Below are 27,908 nucleotides of genomic sequence, written 5' to 3'. Positions count from 1 at the left end.
CTGCTACTCATGCATACAAATGCAACACTATAACTTGGATTCTATAAAGGGCCTGTTATGTTTGGTTGTGACCCCGGTGGTTACGCACGGAAAATAGCAGATCTACGTACTGGCATACAGAACTTCACTCACTGTACTCCACGGTTAAGGCTGTCACAATTATTACATAATTGCAATTATTTGAGATAATTGCATTTTTTTTTGCATTATCGCCATAATCGTATCCATGTTGATATCTTTTCAAACGATAAAAAAAATAATTGGGAATAGCAGATCTACAAGCTCAAAACGTGTGACGCGTTTTGAGCTTGTAGATCGGCTATTCCCACTATTCATGATTTTTCTTATGTATAAAGTTATTAAATCATGTCAGTTATCTGTCATGTCTGCCCCCGGTGCACCTTTTGTTTACGAAGCCCTAAAAGCCAAACATAAATGCTAATTAGTATTCATGATGTTCCAGTGTTCCAACGACACATTATAAATAATATAATTTTGATTTAATTCGACAATTAATCAGCAAAATGTCATAATCGCGACATATTCATATGTTATATATGATGGTATTTCTATGGTGAAAAAGGATGAAACATGGTAGATGTGTGGACAAGCGTCGTACTATCTTTACCTAAATAAGATCTGATAGAGTTGTAAAACAGCAGATGCTGCAGAAGTCATTACAGTATAAGAGCTAATTCTTAATACTAATTAAGCCAGTGGTTTAACCAACCTTTTCTGGAAAAAAAATGTTTAACCCGCGTTCATTTTTCATTTTAATCAACCAAACAATCGATTGTGTTTTCCGGCTTCAATCAATGGAACTAAGACAGTATATACGTTAAGGTCCTATTTATTGTTATCACTCTGAAAACACACTTTTCAAAGTTATATAACCCGTTCTATCCAGGAACACATCTGTGTCATTTTCCGATTTTTAGCCATAACCATTATTTTATACTTTGACTATTAAAAAAATAGCAGATCTACAAGCTCGTAGCGCGGCACCGAGTGCCGCGCTACGAGCTTGTAGATCTGCAATTTTTTGAAAAATCGTGAAAATGTGTGCAAATCTTTCAATATATATATTTTAAAGCGAACATTTTGTCAAATGTTTTGTTCCAGGGCCCTCCCCCAGAAGCAAAGATTTTAGTTACAAATGTTCGCTTTTAAAAATATATATTCAAAGACTTGCACAACTTTTCAAGATTTTTCTAAAATAAGCTCACGATGCTATGAGCTTGTAGAACTGCTACTTTTGAACAGCCAAAGAAATTAAAATGACAGAGATGATTCCCGGTTTTAATGGGTTAAAGAAAAAATACAATGAATTAAAACAAAATCATTATTTTTATGCTATACGTATATTTTCATTAAAATCGTATTGTTTTTACCAATTAATTAGGTTGGGAACCACTGGTATAAGAGCTAATTCTTAATGCTAATTAAGTAGTCTGTGTCTCATCAGCTAAACAGTGACATGACAGAACACAGTTAACAGTAGCTTTTCATCCCCGTCTTTACAAAACAATGATGAACTGAAACAAGACTGAGAGCATCGAGATGAACCACACATTTATACTAGTTTAGGCAGTGGTGGAAAGTAGCTAAGGACATTTACTCAAGTACTGTGTACTTAACTCATTGACTGCCAGAGTTAAAACCTCGTTCATAGCAGCCCTTGCCAGCGATTTTCGTGTTTTTTTGTTTCGTTATTTTGTTATTTAATTCACATCTAGAAAGTCTACCTTGACACTTGAATCGTTTCGATCGTTCCACCACTAGAGCGCAGCACATACCAAGCTTGATCGCCTCTCGATCACACTCGCCCCCTCCCAGACCCACTCACACAGTGAAACACATGAACCGGAAGTGAAATGTCTCACATTCTGTTATCGGCGAAAATTACTTTGTGATACATAACGGGGATGACTGTTCGTCACCCAGACCATAGATTATAGGAGGGGAGGTCTCCGATCGCTTTTCATAGCGTGTGAAAAACCGTTTGTTTCCCTATTATGGTCGAAAATGACTGGGGGGAAAAATGTAAAACCGAAAACGGAACCCAAGTCATGGAACCGGATGCAGTGGTGGTTGAAGTAAGTGGAACCCGAAACTTAGCCTGATTCATAACAGAATAGCGTGATCAGAGCATAAAGATCAATAAAGACGTTAGATCGCATTAATGCGATCCTGGCGGCCAAGCGCGCTATTTATTAGATCGCGTTAATGCGATAATGGCGGCCAATGAGTTAAGTACAATTTTGAGCTACTTTTACTTTACTTGAGTACTTCTACTCCACTACATCTCAGAGGCAGATGTTTTACTTTGAAACCCACTACAATTATTCGATTTTTATTTTGTAGACTTTGATTATTATTACATTACAACCAAGTAAGACCAATTTTATACTTCATTTTATATACGTCTGTTCAAAAATAGCTGATCTACAAGCGACGCGACGCGTTGTGAGCTTGTAGATCTGCCATTTTTGAAAGACCGACAAATTTGGAAAACCTTTGTAAAAACATTCCTCATAACGAGTACTTTTTGGTCCTTTATGTATATTTTGATTGCCAAACACTTTTGTACTTTTACTCAAGTAAAGTTTTTTTTTAATACAGGACATTTACTTGTAACAGAGTATTTCTACATGGTGGTGGTATTGCTAGTTTTTTTTTACCTAAAGTAAAAAAAAAAAATCTGAGTACTTCTTCCACCGCCTGCTTTTTTAGGAGGACATTTGTCTTCAAGAGCTGCTGGCGCTGGCTTGGTCCGGTCTGTGGGGAGGACGAGAACAAAGGGAGAACAAAACAGACATTTAAAGGGGTGTTTTATAAATTATATGGATGACAGGCCAGCGAGACAAAGCCATTCCTCTTCCATGTGTGTGAACTTAACCCATTAAGACCGGGAACACATCTCTGTGTGTGTGTAATTTTTTTTAAAGATTTCTTTGGCTATTCAAAAAATAGCAGATCTACAAGCTCATAGCGCGGCACCGAGTGCCGCGCTATGAGCTTGTAGATCTGCTATTTTTGGAAAAGAATCGTGAAAATGTGTGCAAATCTTCGAATATTTATATATATATATACATTTTTAACTCAAATCTTTGCTTCTGGGGGGGTCCCTGGAACAACATATTTTGAGATGGGGGTCCACGGCCAAATACTTATAATTTCGGGGTTCCTTGGCATGAAAAAAAGTTTGAGAACCACTGATATTATAGCAACATAAGTTTTTCAAAAAACTGTTAGGATTTAGAAGACATTTGTAGAATCCCCCCAGAAGCAAAGATTTGAGTTACAAATGATCGCTTTAAAAAATATATATATTCAAAGATTTGCAAAAAAATTCACTATTTTTCAAAAGAAAATACAGATCTACAAGCTCGTAGCGTGGCACTCTGTGCCGCGCTACGAGCTTGTAGATCTGCTATTTTTGAAAAGCCCAAAGAAATCTTAAAATGACACAGATTCTTTCCCGGTCTAAATCGGTTAAAGAAAATGGCTTAAATACTTACTCTTTCCTGGCCGCTGTTGGCTCTGGTCCCAGCAGGAAACTATTGATTCTTTAAAACAAAGAGATGGGGGGGGGGGGGGGGGGGTCAGTGAAGAATCTATTAGTTAGACTGAGATACGGTAACTTTAATGCGCTATGAATTGCCAGAGTTCACCCGACTTAGAAAACGCATTATTTTGCCACTGGCCCAAGTGACAGTTGATTCAGGAGTCCATTTAGTGTACAGTACCAGCGTCAAAAGTCAGTTTACTGTAAGCACTATAATGCCACTTTATTGCTACATACTTTCAAATGGCCATTTACAAGCAAGCTACAAAGATGCTATTATATTTTTAACGCATCTGTGTAACCACTTAAACCATTATTTTATACTTTGGCAATTTAAAAAAAAAGCTGATCTACAAGCTCATATTGCGGCACCGAGTGCCACGCTATGAGCTTGTAGATCTGCTTTTTTTTATTTTATCATGAAATATTTGTGGAAATCTTTGTATGTATATATATTTTTAAAGCGAACATTTGTAACTCAAATCTTTGCTTCTGGGGGATTCTACAAATATCTTCTAAATCCTAACAGTTTTTTTTTTTTTAAACTTATGTTGCAATAATCTGTGGCTCTCAAACTTCTTCATGTCAAGGACCACCCAAAATTATATTTATTTGGCCGTGGACTCCCATCTAAACATATGTTGTTCCAGGGACCCCCAGAAGCAAAGATTTTAGTAAAAAATGTTTGCTTTGAAAATATATACGTATATATATATATACAAATTTTCAAGATTTTTCAAAAATAGGAGATCTACAAGTGCCGCGCTATGAGCTTGTATATCTGCTATTTTTGAATAGCCAAAGTATAAAATAATGGTTAAAGTGGTTACACAGATGTGTTCCCGGTCTTAATGGGTCAAAGAGGACATTTAAGCCATGCCACATGTAAGATTCAAGCCAGAAATCTGTCAAAACTTTCTATTGGAAGCTTGAAACCACATTTGCAATTTAATTGTGACGGTTAAATTATAATCACTCACTTTTGAAGAGTTTGGGATCGACCAATTCTGACCAATCTGACCAAACAGAGCAAGTAAACAAGCAGAGAGATATGCAGCGGACAACTTAAGATGAAGTATGTGTCGTCTGTGTAAATCTTCATCCCTATTAGCAATGAAGATTTATAAGATAATAACTGTAGTAGGGCTGGTAAATTAATATTAGATATTCAAATATTCCTCGAACATGGGGGAAATATGTACATTTGAATATGAAAATTAACATTCTATTTAAAAAAAATAAAAACATATTTTTTTATTATATATTTGTTATATTATTTGACAGGAACAATACAAAAAACAATGTATCAAGTTATAAAAACAAACACAATATGTTTTATTGGATCCGAGCACTTGATACATAGTTTTTTGTATTGTACCTGTCAAATAAACATTTTTTTTTAATATATCTTTATAATAATATTAGAATATATTAGAATATCTGCACATTTTTAAGACCAATATTCGAATATCATTTCTGCGGAATGTTACCAGCCCTAAACTGTAGGCTACAATTATTATCTCATCACATTTCTTAGCATTGTTCAGACTGCATTAAACCAACCCGACTCAAATCTGTAAAGGAAATCAGATTTGGACTGGATTTTGGGCTATATACCAGTCTGAACAAGGTCTAAATATCTTATAGTCTAAAATAGCCGATCTACAAGCTCACAACAACGCTTCTCACTGCGACGCATTGTGATCTTGTAGATCGGCTATTTCCACCTTAATGTTCGCCCCCCAGAATAGAGACGCTATACCTCCTATCTCTGTAACTGTAACACAGCCAAATCCGACTGGCCCCCATCCAACAGAAGTAACCTTATGATCTTAAAGTGGGCTAACAGTGGGTGATAAATGGACGCTCTGGACAGGAATTAAACTGGGGCATGGGGGGGGGGGCGTTGTCTCCAGAGACAGCGGTAATGAAGAGAAAGAGTGGACTCTTACTTTGAGCTCTCCGCGGCTTCCTTCAGCTCCTCGTCCAGTCTGTAGGAGAGAGAGAGAGTTGACGCAACATGATGAATACATAATTGACTACTTTAGGCATTTAGCAGATCATGCTCTCTCAGCCAGAGTGACTTACAGAGTGCAGGGAGAAAACTAATCATGTACAATTCTACATAGAACACATAGTACACTGCCTTACAAAGCCAGAGTGCAGTAACTAACTACGCAAAGAATCAGTGATAAAAAAAATGTAGTACAGCACATACTTGTTTTCTATGTAGTACAGTGCATACTTGTTTTCTATGTAGTACAGCACATACTTGTTTTCTATGTAGTACAGTGCATACTTGTTTTCTATGTAGTACAGTACATACTTGTTTTCTATGTAGTACAGTACATACTTGTTTTCTATGTAGTACAGTACATACTTGTTTTCTATGTAGTACAGTGCATACTTGTTTTCTATGTAGTACAGCACATACTTGTTTTCTATGTAGTACAGTACATACTTGTTTTCTATGTAGTACAGTGCATACTTGTTTTCTATGTAGTACAGCACATACTTGTTTTCTATGTAGTACAGTGCATACTTGTTTTCTATGTAGTACAGCACATACTTGTTTTCTATGTAGTACAGTGCATACTTGTTTTCTATGTAGTACAGTACATACTTGTTTTCTATGTAGTACAGTGCATACTTGTTTTCTATGTAGTACAGTACATACTTGTTTTCTATGTAGTACAGTACATACTTGTTTTCTATGTAGTACAGCACATACTTGTTTTCTATGTAGTACAGCACATACTTGTTTTCTATGTAGTACAGCACATACTTGTTTTCTATGTAGTACAGTACATACTTGTTTTCTATGTAGTACAGTACATACTTGTTTTCTATGTAGTACAGCACATACTTGTTTTCTATGTAGTACAGCACATACTTGTTTTCTATGTAGTACAGTGCATACTTGTTTTCTATGTAGTCCTGTAGTGCCCCACAAAGCCAAAGTGTGCAGTAACTATGTTTTTGGAGACATTGAGGTCAAATCATCCTTCACGATCTTGTGGATAAACAATTACCGGTACCTCATGAACAGATATACAAGTGCTGTACTACATAGAAAACAAATACTACATATTGTCAGTATCAGGCAGAAACCTTTCTTTTTTTTAATTTAGTGTGTGTGTGTATGATAGTAGACAGGATGCAGCTCACCTAATGATGCATTCTGGGATATGGATGAACTCCATGGGGATGAGTTCCTGCAGCTCGTCCAGACTGTTCACATATTTTATCTTATTGCTGAACTTGGTGCTGTGGTGACCGGACACACACACACACACACACACACACACACACACACACACACACACACACACACACACACACACACACACACACACACACACACACACACACACACACACACACACACACACACACACAGTTGTCTAGTGTACGGCAGTGATCCTAAACCTTTTTAATGTCAAGATTTGATATGCATTGCATTAGGGCTACGACTCACATTTGATAGGATTTGTATCTCTGGAACCCCCTTCTACGCTGTACAATCCTCACACAATATATTGCAAGCTTAGTGTTTTGCCAATAATTAGGGGCAAAACTTGCAATATCCTCACAGACCACCAGTGGGCCCCAGCCCACATGGTTGGGAATCGCTGGTTTATGGGATATAGAATTATACAGACTATTGCCCCACCTCCCCCTAGAATGGGCTCTAATTCTCCTGTTTTTAATGTTTACTTCTCTCTGGTGAAATGACCTCTATTTTCCTGCTTTCTAAGGTTATTATTATAGCTAACTAAAACTAACAAAATCTATCAATAAGATTATTTTTGAATCTTGAAAAAAAAAAACATAAACATACTATTACCACCATAAACTAAAATGAAGCTGTACTGCTTTCTATAGTTTTAGCATTTTTCGCGATCTTTTTTTACAGTGGGCGGGGGCATTCTGTCCGGTGGCTAAATATGTCTTTTTTTACACAATAACCCGGTGTTTTCTTTATTATTATTTACAGTAGCTCTTCTAGACCCCAATAACTCACATCTGGCCATCAAAGACCACAGGACATTTTTTATTGTGTAAAAAAGGCATATTTAGCCAACGGACAGAATGGCCCCGCCCACTGAGAAAAAAAATCGCGAAAATTGCTAAAACTATAGAAAGCAGTAAATGAAAAAAAAAATAACACTCATCTTTTACTTACTTTAATTACAAGCTAAAATATAAACCTTGGATGTAAAAAAACAAAGTTGTCCTTTAAAAAAAAAATTAAACTAAAGTGAAATTTAAAAACTAAAAGTCAAGATGAAATATAATAGCCTGGTTGTTATTATATTATTTTATTATATTATTAACACTGAATGCACATTCACACACAGATTTAGAAACAAGGTGTGCTATAGTATAGTAAATGTTCTTCTTACCTGATGAAGGGTCTGGTGATGGCGAGGATGGTCCTGATGAACCATGATGGATGGACGATGATGAACGATTTCAAATTCTTCCTGAGCCTAGATGTAATTAATAATAATAGATTACAGCATTATCAGAGGTATTGTTTTATTATTATCAGAGGTACTATCAGTTCAGGCTTAAAAAAGAAAAGAAAAGACAAAATAGAAGATCTACAAGCTCAAGGAACTTCAGCTCACAGAATGCGTTATGCTGTGAACTTGTAGATCGGCTATTTTGTCTATTCATTTTACAAAACAGGAAACACATATGAAGCCTAATGAAGGTGTCATATGTGTTTCCTGTTCAAATCTGCTGCTGTTCCGTTTTTTTCCCCATAACATGGGAGTGGATGGAACGTCCGGCGATTTGCATCTTATGTGTGGATGCAACCACACAGCTACGGAAAACAGGAACAGGAAATAGGTGTATGACGCTTTGGGGAAATCTGGGACTACATTCATGCATGAGTCTATGTTAAAAGCCGTTTGTTTTTCTTAACGTTCCACATTGAACATTCATCTACACTAAATCAATAAAACATATAATAATCATAACAATATAATCATAATATATAACAATCAACTAGAAAGACTTGACACAGGACCAACCTTCTGTCAATCATCTGATAGCATTTTTTCAGCCAACCCAGGCCAGGCATTCTCCTGTGGGGTGTGGCTCCGTTCAGATAGACGATCATGTAGTCTTCTGCTACCATCAGCTCCAGTGTGCTGATCACAAAGCTACACACACACACACACACACACACACACACACACACACACACACACACACACACACACACACACACACACACACACACACACACACACACACACACACACACACACACACACACACACACACACACACACACACACACACACACACACACAAAGGTTAAAGCTCTAAATTCTGATAGTAATAATCATTGCTATAGAGTGTTTGTTCAATATCAGGGGTCTCCCCCAACTCTCCAGCTCTTTTATAAACAGAAAATAAATGTTCAGGTCCATCCATATTCAACCTGCTTATTCTCGGGTCAGGTCACAGGGGCCAACAGTTCCAGCAGAGATAGTTCCAGACATCCCTTTTCCCAGACAAACATTAGCATTAGTTCATCCTGGGGGGATCCCGAGGCATTCCAAAGGCCAGCGTGGATATAATATAAATCCCCCCCATCTGGTCCTCGGTCTGCCCTTTGTCTGTCCTCCTCTCAGTGGGACGTGCCCAGAGGACCTCCCTATTCACCCGTTTCCTAGGCTTTCCACTTCCTGTGTGTTTTCCACTTCCTGTCGATTTGATCCAATGAAATCCAATGAAACTGGTCAGATGACTAATGATATCCGACAGGAAGTGGAAAACACACAGCCTAGGAAACAGGTGAATAGGGAGACACCAGGAAGTAGTGGTGGGAAAAAAGGTTCATTTCAGTGAACGAACGATTTCGTTCACGTTCACGGCAATGATTCGTTCAAATGATTCGTTCACGTTCTCGTTCAGTAGCGCTATTTTCTAGTGTTAAAATTTTACTCGAGTAAAAGTACTACAGTATTGGCATCAAAATATACTTAAAGTACCAAAAGTAAAAGTACTAACATATTTGAAAATAGCAGATCTACAAGCTCACAGTGAGCTTGTAGATCTGCTATTTTCAAACAGCCTAGGTATAAAATAGGGCTATTAGTGGTTAATGTATGTTTTATAATGTGTGTAAAACACCATCGCGGGAGCGTGTTTTTTTACGTCGCGCGTGAACGTAACAGTTTCAGAGAGTGAACGAGCTCGTTCGCTTTCACGGCAAATGAACTAGTTCTTTTGAACGAATCGATCATGAACGACACATCACCACCAGGAAGCATCCGTACTATAGAAACCCCCCCGACCCACCTCCACTGGCTCCTTTCCACATGAAGGAGCAGCGCCTCTACTCCGAGTCTCTCCCATGGGTGACTGAACTTCTCACTATTATCCCTAAAGGAGATACCAGGCCAGCCACCCGCCTGAGAAAACAAATTTTCAGCCACTTATATCTGCCATCTTATAGTCTTTCGGTCATGACCCACACTTCATGACCATAAGTGAGAGTTGGAAGAAGATTTGACCGGTATATATCGACAGCTTTGCCTTCTGGCTCAACTTTTTTTGTTTTGTTACAACAGTGTGGTACAGCGAACATAATACCACTCCTGCTGCTTTTCTTCTGCTCCGTCTTCCCCTCACGTGTGAACAAGAACACGCGTGAACAATCTGAGTAACCCTTCTCGGCTTGATTGCTTCAATGCACTTTACTCTGGCCTGCCAAAGAAAACAACTGACAGATTACAACTTGTTCAAAATGCGGCAGCCAGAGTTTTAACTAAAACTAAGAAGAGAGAACATATTACTCCAGTTCTAGCTTCACTACACCGGCTCCCGGGTTGTTTTTAGGATTGATTTTAACATTCTTTTACTAGTTTATAAAGCTCTAAATGGTCTGGCACCTTCCTACCTCTATGACTGCCTAGAGAGATATGTTCCAAACCGGCCCCTCAGGTCTTCCAAGTGCTGACCTGCTAGAGGTGCCTACAATGACATAAAAAACACGGAGAAGCAGCATTCTGCTTCTACGGTCCGACAGCGTGGAATAAACTCCCATTACACCTAAGACAGGCAGCCTCTGTGGATAGCTTTAAAGCACAGCTCAAGACCTACTTCTTCACTCTTGCTTTTAGCTGATTATTTGGATGATTTTTTAAATCTCTGTGTTGTTATCCATGTCTTCACTGTATTGCCTGATTCATTGCCCTTTACCCCCCGCGGTCACCCCCCCCCCACGGGCAACCCCCCCCCCCCCCACGGGCAACCCCCCACACACCCCCCGTCGCGGAACCCCCCGGGTCCCGTCGCAAACACACACACACACACGCAACGTTTAGCGCGACACACATACGCGGCCGTCGCGCGAACACAAATAATGTACATTTTGACACGTGCCTCCCCAACGTGCATTCACGGCCGCGGAGGCGAGTGTTCTGTGAGTGCAACAGTGTAACGCTGTGGGGCTGTAGATGCGACGCATGCGCACACAGAGAGCCAGCGTGTGTGTGTCGCGGCTGGATTGGATGCGACGCATGCGCAGTTTGATCGGGCACAGACGACCCACCCAAGACGGACGGACGGACGTACGGACAGACAGAGGTTACTCAAATTATAGGAAGATTATTATTATTATTTATAAGCTTCAATTTTATAGTGTTTCAGTTCCAATGTTGTCTGCTCTCTGGCTCCTGCATCCGGTAGGAGTTCTCTCTCCTGATTGGATAGAACTTGTACGCTGACCTGAAAATGCATTTTTCTGCTTCCTAAAGAGCTGGAGAGACACGGAGACCTCCGTTACTGAACAAACACTCTGAGTCTAATAGCGACGATTACTATCCCAATATAGAGAATATAAGATAAACCGTTTAAACCAGGGGTCTTCAACAGGGGGTCTGGGATCCCTAGGGGGTCCTCACGGTTACTACAGGGGGTCCGCCAAATCTTTGTGTGATATGATTACTTTTTTTTACAATAACCACTTGAACCCTAGCATCCCTTTTCTGAGGAGAACTTTAGCCAAAAATAGCCGATCTACAAGCTCACAACGCCTCGCGCTGCGAGGCGTTGTGAGCTTGTAGATCGGCTATTTTTGGCAAAGAGGCTATAGGTGTAGAGGGAAAAAAGAGCAGACCAAGTAAACAAAAAAGGTTTAATCTGAAACACAATTTTATACGATATAGAGTAGGGGGTCCCTGCTTCATCTCTCTCTCAGCTAGGTGGTCCTTGGCCTGAACACGTTGAAGACCCCTGGTTTAAACAGTTAATCATTTTGTCAGGGACCCCCTGGAACACCCCCTCCTCAAGAGAGGACCCCTGGGGGTCTCCAGACCCATACTTTGAGAACCAGTGTGTTACAGAATGTGTGGTACAGTACAGTATGTGTGTTACAGAATGTGTGGTACAGTACAGTATGTGTGTGTCTTACAGAATGTGTGGTACAGTACAGTATGTGTGTGTCTTACAGAATGTGTGGTACAGTACAGTATGTGTGTTACAGAATGTGTGGTACAGTACAGTATGTGTGTTACAGAATGTGTGGTACAGTACAGTATGTGTGTTACAGAATGTGTGGTACAGTACAGTATGTGTGTTACAGAATGTGTGGTACAGTACAGTATGTGTGTTACAGAATGTGTGGTACAGTACAGTATGTGTGCGTCTTACAGGAAGAGGTTCTCCATCACTTCGTGGTAGTCCTCGCTGTCACTGTCTGGCAGGAAACAGGCGGCGAACACGATGATGGCGTTGACCCCGTTTCCATAGTAGCCTGGGTTATGCAAAACGAGAATGCAAAACGGTCAGTCTGATCATGTGACCTTGTTGAGCGTCTCAAGCGTTTTCGTGTCATGCAGGCTGAAAACCCACCTCTTCAGGAAACACTACCCTTCCTCTTTGCCTGGCCTACTAGGTGTTAACTAGGGGTGGGACGATATGGGTACCTCACGATACGATATGTATCACGATATTAGGCCCACGATAACAATATATATCACGATATCTGAAAATGCCGATATATTGCGATATCACGATATATTGCATGAAATTTCACCAACGATATATCACGATATCTGAAAATATCGATATATTGCGATATCACGATATATTGCATGAAAATTCACCAACGATATATCACGATAGTCCTTGTATTCAATTCATAAACACATAAAATAGCACCAAACAGTTCTAAATCATCATTACACAAATACAGAGTAGGAAAAACAACGTATCACAAACTTAAAAAAAATTTTTTTTTTTAATATCGATATTTTTCGGGAGGATATCGATTATTTATCGCGGGAGAAAGTATCGCGATATATCGATATATCGTCCCACCCCTAGTGTTAACTAGTTGTACGAACACTTGTTTTATTGTTGTATTGTTTTATTGGATCTTGTTTAGTCGATACACTTATTTGTTTTAGGTCTTGCTCATTTGATTTTGCTATTTTGTCTCATCTGGTTATGAAAGTAGGCAGCTGATATATTGCACTTTTACTTTAGCGCTAGGTATACTCTTGGTTGCTTGTTTTAGAAGAGAATGCACTTAATGCTTCTGGTGATTAGTAGTTTTGTTCCCTACCTATGTTGAATGCACTTATTGACAATTGTAAGTCGCTTTGGATAAAAGCGTCTAAAATGACTGTAATGTAATGTAATGTAATGTAATGTCAAGTACCCCCCCATTGATACGCATTAGGCCATTACTTAAGTAAAAGTATCACTACTGCAATGTAGAAATACTCTAAAATTACTTGAGTAAAAGTACAAAAGCATTGGTATCAAAATGTACTTAAAAGTACAAAACTAGAAAGTACTCATTATGCAGAATGTCCCATTTCACAAGTTTTCAAATGTATAAAAATGTCTTGAAAATGGGCGATCTACAAGCTCACAATGCGTCGCATCGCGACGCATTGTGAGCTTGTAGATCGCCCATTTTCAAATGGCCGAAATGTACTGTATATAGGGCTGAAGTGGTTAATGTGTGTTTTGTAATGACAGTACTTGAGTAAATGTACTTAGTTACTTTACACCACTGCATTAGGCCGGGTTCTGCCAGGGACGCATTGCATCACGGTGCGTTTTGTGAGCTTGTAGATCGACAAAAAATAAAGTGGTTAAAACTGATTTTGAAGCTATATTAACCCATTAAGACCGGGAAAGTATCTGTGTCATTTTTACATTTCTTTGGCTACAGAGTGCCGCGCTATGAGCTTGTAGATCAGCATTTTTTTTTTAATTTTTTAATCGTGAACATTTTAGCAAATCTTTAAATATGTATATTTTTAAAGCGAACATTTGTCAAATATTCTGTTCCAGGGACCCCCAGAAGCAAAGATTTGAGTTACAAATGTTTGCTTTAAAATATATATATATATATTAAAAGATTTGCACAAATCTTCACGATAAAAAAGAAATTTGATGACACAGATGCGTCCCCGGATTGAATGGGTTAACCAATCTTGCTGGGGACCCCCTTGGAACCTCCTCAAGGGCCCCTGGGGCTCCCCAGAACCCCACTTTGAGAACCACTGGTGCCCTGATTTTACGCCTAGCTGAAAGAACAGATTTACATGCAAAAAAAAAAGAAAAAAAAAAAAAAGAAAAGCTTCATTTTTGTAGTTATTTTCGCATGAGAGAGAGGTTTACTTCAATGGAATCTATGCAGGGCTAAAAAGGCAGATTTGTACTTGGATAGAGAGCAGCAGCAGATGGTCGATAGGAGGCTAGCTCTACCTCCATGGGAGATGACTTTCTGGTAGGGCTCTATGCTCTTCATGTTGATGCGGTGCTCCTGCTCTCCAATGACCACCGTCCTCCACAGCTTGCTGTCCTGGCGCTCCTCCTCGGTGGAATACGTTGGGATTGGTTCACAGGGCTCCCTCGCCGCGCTCTTATTGGCTGCCGCCGGTGGCTCTGGATTGAAAAAGAACGTTTTCACAAACACCTTATTATATCACTGTGGGATTTCACAGGGAGACTAAAATCCTCCCCTCACTGAATTCATCATTATTTCTTACGGCAAAGCCCATATTATTATACATATATATATACTGCTCAAAGAAATGTAGGGAACACTTTGATCCCTTAATTATTTTTGATATATATATATGGGGATCAAGTCAAGTCAAGTCAAATGTATTCATATAGCACATTTAAAAACAGCAGCTGACCCCAAAGTGCTGTAATGGCAGCTTTTACATGTTACTTTATGTAAAATAAACAGATCAGGAAGATGCAGGACTCAGTTGTCAGGAACCAAACTCCATGTTTATTGTAGATCTCATCACAGCAGAGAGAGACTAGTGTCTCCCTCCAGGGCTTCCCCCATCACTCCCCAACACCAATGTCTTCCACATATTTATACTGGCAGGATGGTACACAGAGGTATAACAACAGATGGTCATTCCTTAAATGGGCTTTATTCTATAACTGACTCGCACATAGTCGGCACGTTTGAAATAGGTTAGCATGAGTCGACTGTTTCTTAAAGACTTTGTTAGGGAGAGGAGTTTAACAAGGAAGAACAGGTGATGATTGTTGCATCTACTAATACATTCAATTAATCCATACCACAATGACTGTTATATGAATTTTATCCACTACATTCCAGCCCTTAGGGCATAAATATAAAGTATTTATGTCCTATAAAAATAGAGAAAATTCATAGAATGACAGGACATTATGCTAATTCAATGGGATGCAATCATGTACAAACATTCAAAACAAAACTGTATTGTTAGATACACGTGTGATGGCAGTGACAAGCAAGCATTGCGCATATGCTACTGGTCACGTATCCTCAAACAGTGTATTCAACAATTCTACAGTAATGGTTACAGAGAAAGTCAACACCAATAACCATTTTTTCCCCACACTTCACTTCTTATGTATTTAAAAATCATAGGACCTTTTGGCATACTGTATCTTTGATAATGCTATGCTCTTTGACATTTGTTAAACAACTGATCTGCAGTTTGTACATTTATACAATTTTTGGAAATGTTATATCTGATTTGCAGCTTGTAGATCTGCCATTTTTGGGAAAGATTCCCATTGCTTCTTTTAAATACTATTATGGTGGTGTAGTTCCACACTACAAACCTCATAGCTTTATTGTATTACCTATTTAGTAGCTAGTTAAAGCCTAAATGTACCCATCAGTTCAGGTAATTGATCCTTTGAAAAATAGAACTATCTCTGCCTGTCACCGGTCTCTGTCTTAGACATATGATAATCAAAACAAAAATTGATTGAATACAATTTTAATAAAAATGTTCCCTTACCCCCCCAAAGTTTGTGAGTAACTTTCACGGAATAATGGACTGACCGTTGACCAATGGTCGGAAATAATGGACGGAAATAAATGTTCCCTTACCCCCCATAGTTTGTGAATAACTTTCAGGGAATAATGGACTGACCAATGGTTCTGCAGAAACCATCGGCCGGACCCATGATCCGGAAAGCTGCACACAAACTTTTTGCTATACAGTAAAATGTAATACTCAACCGAGGTACAGTTTAACCTGTCTTTATACTATCTCCATCAATCACTCAAAAATTGCTGTAACAATTTGCTTGATAACCCCTAAAGTTCTAGCCTACGGATTATTCTTTTAGTTCTTTTATTTTAAATTATATCAACACGTGGAATTTGCAACCGAATGGATTTTTCATCACAGTATGGCACTATCAACACACCATGGAATTTTCATCACTCGGGCATTTCGCTACATGGAATAAAAAATATAGAATTCTGTGTCTACACGTGGTGTGTTTATTTTAATCCGAGTTTTACTTAACATGTATCTAGCAAGAGCACAATAAGTGGACTGGAGACAAATAAAATCTGTTTTAAATTACCCGTTTCACCTTATTGATTGAGCGCCTTGAAACACTACATTTTGAATAATTACTTTGATACATTTTAAAACTCAAATGTATTCCTGTTCCAGTGTTTGGTCTATCTTCACTCACACACAGACACACACGGCCCCTATCGCACCTGCCACCCCCCTTCCCCCCTGTCAGCTATTCTGGGGAGAGGAATAGAAATGGGGGAACCAGACTGATAAGTGAACTATTTAGTTCATGTGTGTGGAAATAGATTACAATACTGACTTACTCAAGTTCTATGACATTATTGTCTTTTCTTTTATGCATATTACCCCACCATTAAACAATATTGTTCTTACATTAATTAGTAGAATATAATTCTCAATTTTGGATCGGATTGTACTGCGATTTTTAAGGAAGTACCATTAAACAATATTTTTCTTACATTAATTTAGTAGAATATAATTTTCAATTTTGGATCGGACTGTACTGCAATTTTTTAAGGAAGTACCTCAAACGAATTCATTTTATCACTCTCACCCTATTTTTAGTATGACAATGAATAGAACTTGCAAAGTAAATTAAACCGTTCAGAACATAACTCAGGACATGAACCTTTTATGTGTGTGGCCTGCTCCGCATGTAGTAGATTGGTGCCTGTTGTATTAACATTGTCACCTGGTCCATCTTGCCAAGGAGTCCGCGGAGCCCGACGTGGGGCAAGGCAGTGGATGTGGTCCACCCCGTTCTGGATAGTTGGCCACAGCATTTCCACCTGGCCCATAGTTGCATGGAACAGACCCTGCACCATATTGTTCGTGATCCTGGTCTGGGTGCTGCTGGTGCAGCCATGCACTCCTTTCGACAAGACACTCCCTCTCCATGTGGTCATCTGAGGCACAGTAATGACATAAGACCGCTATGTCATATGGCTCACTAAGACCGCTATGTCATATGGCTCACTGTTTCCTCCTCTTCTTTGCCTCCATTCACGGCTCCTTTTCTTCCTATGTGACTCCTGATTTGGTTGCTGCTGCTGTTGTTGTTCCTGTGGTGGCTGCCGGTGGTTCTCATAGAACATCAACTGTGCTCTTTCCAATTTCTTCTTCCTCCCGTCTTCTTGTGAGAGCATGTGCCTCTCAGCGTGCAGTGCATGTCCCCACACCTCAGTGAGGTTCTGACTTTCCCATCCAATACAGGAAGTCATAACCCGGTTATGGATGGACGGGCGCAAGCCATTGATCACGGCAGTTTTTAACAAGTCACTGTAAGCCGGGTTGTCTAGTGTCACACCACAATGCTTCTGAAAGCAGTCCTCCATTCTATTTCTGTAGGTGTCACAGGTTTCATCAGCCCATTGCTTAGTGCTGTGAATTTTCGGCCAATCAGTGTGTGCTGGAAAAGCTGCTTTCACCCTGTCAAAAAGACCATCTCGATTCTGCAGCTGTCCAGTGATGATGTCATCTCTTTCTCCAGTCACATCAAAGTTTCCCCTGAGACGTAGCCACCTTAATCCAAAAACTTTGCGAAATACTGATTCCAGCTCTCTTGTCGATGGCCCATACATCTCGATCAAATCTAACACAGCCGTACACCAACGTACCGCGTCAATTCTGGGGTCTGGAAGGTCCTTCACAATGTCATTGAATTCATCAGGTGTCCAGTTTCGCTGAACATGTACTGTTGCAGAGTACGCATCTATCTCTGCTTGCTGTGCCCCAGCCCCCGGACGGGGATGAGGGTTTGGATATGGAATTAATGGGAATAGGTTACTTGGACAGAGCGTCGCTGTGACATCTGGGTGTTCCTTGGGTGTAGTAGCAGTCAGTTGTGTGTCTCTCCTGCAGTTTGGCTCCTTCTGCCTCACATTGTAGTCATCAGGAGAAGTATTGGCTTGTAGATCTGCTAATGTCACCATAGTTCTGTCAAGGTGTTCTCGCAGTAATGTCACTTCTTTCCGTTGGTCGTTGAGTTGTTCTTGCTGTAGCGTTGCGGCCCTCTTAGCTTTGTCACGCTGGTCATTGAGTTGTTGTTGCATTCTCTTCGTTTTGTCACGTTGATCTTCCAAGGCCTTCTGTTGGTCGTCAAGTTGTCGCTGCATTTTCTTTCTGCTCGGTTTTGCTCCCATCTTCTTAAGATTCTAAGTGGAGTGTTTGCTATAACAGCAAAGCATCCACCCTGCTCACAGCGCCAATTGTAATGGCAGCTTTTACATGTTACTTTATGTAAAATAAACAGATCAGGAAGATGCAGGACTCAGTTGTCAGGAACCAAACTCCATGTTTATTGTAGATCTCATCACAGCAGAGAGAGACTAGTGTCTCCCTCCAGGGCTTCCCCCATCACTCCCCAACACCAATGTCTTCCACATATTTATACTGGCAGGATGGTACACAGAGGTATAACAACAGATGGTCATTCCTTAAATGGGCTTTATTCTATAACTGACTCGCACATAGTCGGCACGTTTGAAATAGGTTAGCATGAGTCGACTGTTTCTTAAAGACTTTGTTAGGGAGAGGAGTTTAACAAGGAAGAACAGGTGATGATTGTTGCATCTACTAATACATTCAATTAATCCATACCACAATGACTGTTATATGAATTTTATCCACTACAGTGCTTTCCAAAACAAGAGCAAAAAATTGACTTTACTCTATACACTAAGCAAAATAAAGGCATATAAAAAAAGCAGTCGCAAACAACAACAAAACAAAACAAACAAATAGAAACAAAGCAATGACCTCGAACTGTGTTAAAAGCAAGAGTATAAAGGTGGGTCTTCAGTTTGGATTTGAAAATCTCAATGTTTGGGGCTTATCTTGATGTGAAACGGGAGATTATTCCAGAGTATAGGTGCGGCCACGGAGAAAGCCTGGTCACCTTTGGTAATGAGGTTTGTTGGGGGAACTGAAAGGAGTTTCTGAGTGGATGATCTAAGTCAGGGGTCTTCAACCTTTTCAGGCCAAGGACCCCCTAGCTGAGAGAGAGATAAAGCAGGGACCCCCTACTCTATATTGTATAAAATTGTGTTTCAGATTAAAGATGGGGTGCCATGATATTTTTCAACCCTAAAACCTGATCATAAGGTATTATTATTATGTAAGGATTTTTTTCAAAAAAAAAAGAGTGTACAGTAAGTGTTAAAATGTTGTTTTTATGTGGACACGCCTCCAGTTCATTAAGTATACCTGGTTCTCACCTTAGCACCTCCTCCACCACCTTAGCACCACCCACCTGTCCTAGTCCCTCCTCCTCCTCATGCCCACACCTGTTGTGTTATGATAATGAGGGGGAGGGTATGGCTTTGTGATGTCACTAAAGCGCTGTTTCTCTATTGGCACGTTTGACCCTCAAGGTTTCAGCCTCCAGGAAGAAACTCCAAATAGTCAGAGTAGACATAAAACACCATAAAAACACCACCGGGGGGCTTTATGAAGTTCTATCAACCTCATAGACACATGAAAAACAGAAAAAGTGCAAACACATGGCACCAGCTCTTTAAAGTTTTTTTTTTTACTTAGTCTGCTCTTTTTCCCCTCTACACCTATAGCCTCTTTGCCAAAAATAGCCGATCTACAAGCTCTCAACGCCTCGCAGCGCGAGGCGTTGAGAGCTTGTAGATCTGCTATTTTCGGCGAAAGTTATCCTCAGAAAAGGGGATGCTAGGGTTCAAGTGGTTAAGGTAAAAAATAAATAAATATCGCGCAAAGATTTGGCGGACTCCCTGTAGTAGCTCTGAGGACCCCCTAGGGGTCCCGGACCCCCCGTTGAAGACCCCTGATCTAAGCAGATCCTAGTGGACTCTTCTATCAGATCAGAAATGTATGGAGAAACGCTGGTATGTTTGAGAAACGCTGGTTGAATAGGTTTTTGTTTCCGGGCAGACCAACCTTCCCAGTCCATTTCATGGTCAGTGTAATCCAGGTAATCTCCCTCGTCCGGAGTGTCGAGGTCATCCACGTTGATGTCGAGGTCATCCGGAGTCTCCCCGAGGTCGTCCTCGCTTTGGTCCAACGACAGGCTGATGCGAGGGGCGGAGAGTTTCTTCCTCTGGGCGGGGCCTCCTTGCAGCGGTAGAGAGGTGGGAGGAGCTACGAAAACGGTACATTAAAGGTTTAATGACATTCACTTTTACACCACATTCAAAGTCTTTGTCCTGGTCCTTCAAAAGTGTACAAAAAGTTTTAAGTGAAAATTCCATTCCAGTGATCCACTGTAGGTGTTTTTGTCTCACATTTCTAAAGCCTTTTCAACTGCAATGAAAAAATAAATCTTTGCCTGCGGGTGTCGCTGGTGAGGGATTTTGCCTGTCAATCATCGCCTCTGCTCCGCCCCCCCAAAGGAAAGGATAGGGGAGGGGAGGGGCGAGGAGGAGAGTGGGCGGGATTATTCGACAGTGACCTCACTGTCGAAGGGCCAAGCTCAGATTACTTTTCAGCCTAATTATTCAGAAAACCCCAGACCACAGAAAATCCACTGAATGTTTTAAGTGCAGGTTTTTTGGGTGTAATTGAGGTCATAAAACCCCAAATAAAACATTGAAAATAAAAAAAGTGAAAATGAATGTCATGATACCTTTAAAATTTGACTTGAATAAAACATTTTGAAATAATAATAAAACATTGCAACCCCCAAAAGTCAAAACGCAAATTTATCCTCTGCTTCAAATGAGCTGTCCCTTAGGGGCCGTGTCCACAAAGAACAAAACAAATTATGAAATAATAATAAAACATTGCATCAAAGTCAAAACGCAATTTATCCTCTGCTCAAACGAGCTGCCCCTTAGGGGCCGCGTGTCCACAAATAACGCCTTTAGAGCTGAGGAACGCTTTGGATATCATGCAGTGTTGATTTCGTCGACTAAAACTACGACTAAAACTAAATTAAACTAAATTAAACGATGACTAAAACTAAGACTAAATATATTAATAATTTTATCAACTAATAAAAACTAGCCTAACATGTTAGTGAGGGATGTAGTGGAGAAGAGATCCAGTAGAACTAAAAGACAAGTCATTTTATGTTTGGTTGCGCTCAAGTGTCGCACTCTGAAAATAGCAGATCTACAAGCTCACAACGTGTCGCGCTGCGACACGTTGTGAGCTTGTAGATCGGCTATTCTCAGCATGCAACCAAGTGTAAAATCAGCCATTACGACGCCATCAAGGCGCTCCTTTCCAGAAGTGGAACTGTTTGCTGCATGAAAGCGCCCACCAGCGCGTTTTTACAAATCCAAATACACGGAAGACTGGCGCTACCAACTCAAAAGGCGTTCTCTGTGTACAGTACATGGCCCCTTATAGAGCACCAAAGTCTGACGTAATTTACGCATCTTACCTGGGTCGCGTTCCCCCCCCCCCCCCCCATTCTGAATTGATATGAGTGACTGACTATCATAAACGATACAGAGCCTCCTCCCTGACAATATCGCAGAGACAGTTTGTTTATTTTTGGGCCACAATTCTTATATGAGACGATTCTAAGATGACTCAATGTTATTCTCCATAGAGAAATTACTTTACGACCCAGGATATGAACGAGTGACGTCAGGACTTCTGTACTCTATACAGTAGGTCAACAGTAGTTCTCTGTGTACATGGCCCGTTATACAGTAGGTCAACAGTAGTTCTCTGTGTACATGGCCCGTTATACAGTAGGTCAACAGTAGTTCTCTGTGTACATGGCCCGTTATACAGTAGGTCAACAGTAGTTCTCTGTGTACATGGCCCGTTATACAGTAGGTCAACAGTAGTTCTCTGTGTACATGGCCCCTTATACAGTAAGGTCAACAGTAGACGTTTTAGCGCTCGTCCGGTGCCCTCGGGTTCAACTCCAGGGTAGGTCATGAAAGTTATGGTTTTCAGCTTTTTTTTTTTAATATCTAATATTAGACATAAATTTGAAGTGGCACATACGAATACGTTAGGTCAGTGGTTCTCAGAGTGGGGTCCCACAGTGTTCTTTGAGGGGGTTCCAAATGTACTCTTTACAGGTCTGTAACTCTGAGTTATGGGGGTCCTTGAAATGAAAAAGGTTTGAGAACCACAGCGTTCGGTTGAATGACTGTATGCATGGTCTCACCTGGTCTGCCTTCAGCCCCGTCAGAGCTCATCTTCCTCTCAGATGTCAGGTCCATCCCCTCATCACCCAGTAGACCTATGTACACAAGATCAAACACACACAATAAATCACATTATTCCAGATATATCATCACATACATTTGGATGAAACATAATAAACAATTGGATATGGTTAACATCCCATGCCAACAATTTTCAGTGTCACCGTCATCTCCCAGATCAGATCAGATCAGATCAGATCGCTAAACATTTTACATGTATGTTTATATATAAAAGGCATGTATAGTTAATGCCTATGCACTCTTTTGTTGTCCAAGGTGTGCAGGTGACCTGAAGTACCACCAGCTGCTTGTGCCAGAGTCAGAGAACAGATCAGAGAACAGAGTTACATTTACATACTTAGATTACATACTTAGATTAGTTTTAACGCAACATACTTTGCATTGTTACTCAAGTATATTTTTCTTTTACTCCTTTACATTTGGGTCATGTGTAAAAGAGTAAAAGTAGGAAAATAATTCTAATGATTTGGCTGCATTCTGCTTACCCATTTATTATGAATTGCACATTGTGTTTGTTTCATTCTTTACCAGTGACTTCAGCCAGAGAGACTGACTGGTATTTGCATTGGCTCTGTCACATGACTCTGTTTAACCAATCAAGCATAGCGAATCACCACACACACAATAACTCCATGCCAGTAGGCAGTGGTGTTAAGTAACTGAGTGCATTTACTCAAGTACTGTACTTAAGTACAATTTTGAGGTACTTTTACTTTACTGGAGTATTTCCAAATGTCAATACTTTTACTTCTACTCCACTACATCTCAGAGGCAAATATTGTACTTTTACTCCACTACAAAATTATTTGAACACTTTAGTTACTAGTTACTTTGCAGATATAAATTATTACATTATAAAACATACATTAACCACTTTAGCCCTATTTTATACCTAGGCTAAGCTCACAATGCGTTGCGACGCGTTACTCAAGTAACATTTTGAACACAGGCCTTTTACTTGTAACAGAGTATTTTTATATTGTGGTGTATTGCTACTTTTACTTTTAAGTAAAATATCTGAGTACTTCTTCCACCACTGCTGACTGGTATTTGCATTGGCTCGAGTCACATGACTTTGTTTAACCAATCAAGCATAGCCAATCACCACACACACACAATAACTCCATGGGGACGGACTAAACCATTGGTTCTCAAAGTGGGGTCCGGGGACCCCCAGGGGTCCTTAAGTTGGGAGGGTTCCAGGGGGTCCCCAGCAAAATTAGTTAATATAGCATCACAGTCGTTTTAAGCACTTTAACCTTTTATATGTTGGCTATTCAAAAATAGCAGATCTACAAGCTCATAGCGCGACACCGAGTGCCGCGCTATGAGCTTGTAGATCTGCTATTTTTGAAAAATCTTAAAAATGTGTGCAAACCTTTGAATGTATATATTTTTAAAGCGAGCATTTGTAACTCAAATCTTTGCTTCTTGGGGTCCCTGGAACAACATATTTTGAGATGGGGGTCCGCGGACAAATACATATTATTTTGGTGGTCCTTGACGTGAAAAGGTTTGAGCACCACTGGACTAAACAATAGTTACATTATCTGCTGCCTTCTTTGTCTGCCTTCATTTATTTTCTGAAGATTTAGAGTCACATGGTGTACAACTGTAGATATTTGAATTTGCACATGATGGCTATTTCATATTGTGTTCGTTTCTATTGGACAAGCATTTATAATGTTATATTTTAGACATTTAAATGTACGTTCTGATTAAACATTAAATCAGATCGTATGAAAGTAACCCAGCCAGTACTTGAGTCTTTTCGCTACTTTTTAAATCTTACTCAAGTAATTATTTGTTAAAGAGTACTTCTACTTCTACTTGAGTCATTATTATTTTCTCTGCCCACCTCTGGTGGGATGGGGCCCTGTGTTTACAGAAAGAAAGAAAGAAAGAAAGAAAGAAAGAAAGAAAGAAAGAAAGAAAGAAAGAAAGAAAGAAAAATGTGGCTTTTAATGAATTAAGTCAGGGGTCTTCAACAGGGGGTCCGGGACCCCTAGGGGATCCTCAGAGCTACTGCAGGGGGTCCGCCAAATCTTTGCATGATATGATCATATTTTTTACATTAACCACTTGAACCCTAGCATCCATATTCTGAGTGGAACATTAGCCAAAATTAGCAGATCTACAAGCTCACAACGCCTCGCGCTGCGAGGCGTTGTGAGCTTGTAGATCTGCTAATTTTGGCAAAGAAGTTTGGTGTAGGGGTAAAAAAAAAAGAGCAGACCAAGTATTGACGGTTAAATGTGTGAAAATACACATTAATCCAACATACACTGATGATAGTGCTGTCAAAGTCTATGAAGCTGTCTAAGAAATCTACAAAAAATTTTAATCTGCAACACAATGTTATACAATATGTAGTGGGGGTCCCTGCTTCATCTCTCTCTCTCTCAGCTAAGGGGTCCTTAGCCTGAAAACGTTGAAGACCCCTGAATTAAGTTTAAAGATTTGAATAGAGAAGCTACCTTGGAGGGGATGAGAAATGTGTTCACTGGACAGGAGTAGAGATGTGATGGAGACAGACAGACAGGAGTAGAGATGGAGACAGACGGGAGGATGTGGCAACACGGTACAGAGAGACAGACATCAGAGAGACTGTTACATCAGCAGAAGAGCAGTGGTGGAAAAAGTATGTATTTTTTTTTACTTAAGTAAAAGTATCAATACCGCAATGTAGAAATACTCTGTTACAAGTAAAAGTCTGGGAATCAAAAATGACTTGAGTAAAAGTGTATTGGCATCAAAATATATTTAAAGTACCAAAGGTAAAAGTACTCATTATGCAGAATGTATTAACATATTTTGAAAATAGCAGATCTACAAGCTTGTAGATCAGCTATTTTCAAATAGACAAAGTTTAAATAGGCTATTAGCGGTTAATGTATGTTTTGTAATAATAATCAAAATCTACAAAGTAACTATAGTAACTAAAGTTTTCAAATAATTGTAGTGGAGTAAAAGTACAATATTTGCCTCTGAGATGTAGTGGAGTAGAAGTAAAAGTAGTGAAAATTGGAAATACTCAAGTAAAGTAAAACTACTAAGTACAGTACTTGAGTAAATGTACTTAGTTACTTTCCACCACCTGCCTCTGTAAAAGCCTGATGTTGTACTTGGCCATACAACCAACGTCACTCGCAGAATAGAGCCGATCTACAAGCTCACAACGGGCCGCATCCGTGACGCGCTGTGAGCTTACAGATCAGGTGTTTTTGTGCTGTCGTACGAACGACGGAGAATAAATTAAAGGCATTGCTGTCACTGACGTTCGCCTCGGAGCACACTGACACAAATCCACAGGCTGTCACGTCACGTGAGTGCTCAGCTCACACATGTGGATAAAGAAAAGATAATATGACTGACTGCTATTTTTAGCCACTGCAATAGAAAATTGCTCATTTGAATTTGAATGGCTTGTTAATTGTGAGATGAACACCAAGCTCATAATTATGTACAGAAATATATATATAGTAGATCAGCTGTTTCTGCTATTTTTGGAAAATGTTTGAAAACGTAAGAACATTTTTCAACAACACAAAAACGATTATGACGATTATAATGACAAAAAAAGAATTGCGATTATCTCATAACAATTGCGATTAATAGACGATAGTGTAATAATTGTGACAGCCAGGCCTACATATTATGGTGTATAAGAGAGAGAGAGAGAGAGAGATAAAGCGATCAGCTGTGCTCGCTCTCTCTCTCCATGGATGATGCTGAGCTGTGAGCTGGAGACAGCACAGTGGTGCTGATGAAAGCTCCTCCCTCTTTCTCTCTCATCCTTTGCCTGGGGAAAAATTAAACACTTTATATCTCCTTTCTTTTCTATTTCCACGTGGAATAAAAGCCATCTACTCACCACGGCTGGGGCACAAGGAATCTGTCCTCCTGTTTCTCAAAGCATGGATGTATTTATCAGCCTCCTTAGCCCTAATATAAAGCCTTATTTTGTTCTTGCTCTCCCCGGCCGGTCAGAATAAAGATAGTGATGCTATAAACAGCTTCACACAGCATCCACCATTTTGTGGTCACGTGACCCGTGTTGTGACCAAATAAGGAGCGATCGTCATCTGCTACGTCACCGTGGTTCTCAACTAGTGGTCCGGGGACCACTGGCACCAGTTGGTCCTTGAGGCGGTTCCAGGTGGTCCCCAATGCTAAATGATGGAGAGTTGGTATAACCAAATGGACCCTTATGCTGTATATCTTTAACTCATGCAGAGTGTAAAATGAAACCAAATCCTTTGGTTTCATTTTACGCTTTCAAGAGTTATTTGATATATACAAGAGAATTATTGTTACTGCATTACTTATTAAATAATTGTTATTTTGATCAACGTTTGCCTGTCATCTCTCCTATGGTACCAACATCAATACAGCATGGATGGAATTGTGGACAAAATCTCATCCAACGACAACAAATATAAGTTTTGGATTTGACCGTCTGAGAGCAAACGGTGGTCCGTGGCTCAAATGCCGAATAAATAATGGACATGAAAAGGGTTGAAACCCACTGACTGTGCTACGACAAATAGAAACACAAACTATGTAAAAACTAAGGAAAGGCCAGATATGTCACTTTCTGAGCCGGAAGTATGCTGTTATGCTCAGTAGAATCCACAACAGTCCGTATGATAGTGATTATGTAGCCTTGGATCAAGACTATCATAGATTTATTTTTATCGAGTCTGACTTTTACTTTTTTTTTATCTACGATAGTCTTGGCCTGCACCCCCCAGTGCGTCCTGCACTTTAACCAGTAAAGCCCGTACATGTTCAATAAATATATATACGGTGCTTACCTGGTTGCCCCAAGTGTTAACTAGCGCTGAGAAATCTTTGTGCAATGTATTAGTCCATATTGTTCAATACGCCATTTTCCCCCCTAGTTCTTTTCCTGTTTACATTTAGTGTAATTCCGGGTTTCACCGGATGCGCCCCGTCACTACCGCCCATTGAGGAATGCAGGGAACTTCCGACAGAATCCAACACAGACGGGATTAAAACACTTCTTTATTGGAAAATACGGACTAATAAATTGCACAAAGATTCCGCAGCGCTAGGTAACATTTGGGCCAACCGGGTAAGCACCTTAATTATCTTTTGTGTACATGTACAGAGAAGTACGGGCTTTACTGGTGAAAGTGCAGGACGCACTGGGGGGTGCTAGACAAGACTATCGTAGATACGAAAGTAAAAGTCAGACGCGATAAACAACATACAAGCTCATAGCGCGACACTCGGTCCAGCGCTATGAGCTTGTAGATCTGCTATTTTTTTGAATAGCCAAAGTATAAAATAATGGATTGAATGGGTGAAAACAACTTG

At 39.9% G+C, this 27,908-nt stretch overlaps 1 protein-coding gene across 2 annotated transcripts; it reads right to left on the bottom strand.

The window, feature by feature from the left end:
- Positions 1–1,384: 1,384 nt before the first annotated feature.
- prune2 (prune homolog 2 with BCH domain) lies at positions 1,385–27,463 on the bottom strand. Of its 2 annotated transcripts, none has more exons than XM_080419174.1 (11): positions 27,383–27,463; positions 22,505–22,579; positions 20,314–20,514; positions 14,321–14,500; positions 12,248–12,350; positions 8,614–8,745; positions 7,975–8,061; positions 6,737–6,835; positions 5,521–5,559; positions 3,522–3,569; positions 1,385–2,778 (listed from the first exon to the last, which is right to left on the bottom strand). In XM_080419174.1, the coding sequence occupies exons 2-11, from the start codon at positions 22,557–22,559 to the stop codon at positions 2,748–2,750; spliced, it is 975 nt and encodes a 324-aa protein (XP_080275300.1). In that variant the 5' UTR covers positions 22,560–22,579; positions 27,383–27,463; the 3' UTR covers positions 1,385–2,747. The 2 variants fall into 2 exon arrangements, with proteins under 2 accessions (XP_080275300.1, XP_080275299.1); XM_080419173.1 differs by lacking the exon at positions 27,383–27,463 and adding an exon at positions 26,440–26,620.
- Between the last annotated feature and the right edge of the window lie 445 nt (positions 27,464–27,908).

The sequence above is a fragment of the Gymnoscopelus braueri genome (assembly GCF_963280865.1).
Source record: "Gymnoscopelus braueri genome assembly, chromosome: 22".
Classification (NCBI taxonomy): Eukaryota; Metazoa; Chordata; class Actinopteri; order Myctophiformes; family Myctophidae; genus Gymnoscopelus; species Gymnoscopelus braueri.
This window is presented reverse-complemented; position numbering and strand designations above follow the sequence as displayed.

Bases quoted from the DNA above. Each gene is read 5' to 3' on its own strand.
- prune2 (XM_080419174.1), bottom strand. From the start codon at position 22,559: ATGGACCTGACATCTGAGAGGAAGATGAGCTCTGACGGGGCTGAAGGC. The intron at 14,501-20,313 runs GTTGGTCTGCCC...TTTTCAATCCAG, and splicing joins CCATGAAATGGACTGGGAAG to AGCCACCGGCGGCAGCCAAT. The intron at 6,836-7,974 runs GTAAGAAGAACA...CGGTCACCACAG, and splicing joins ATCACCAGACCCTTCATCAG to CACCAAGTTCAGCAATAAGA.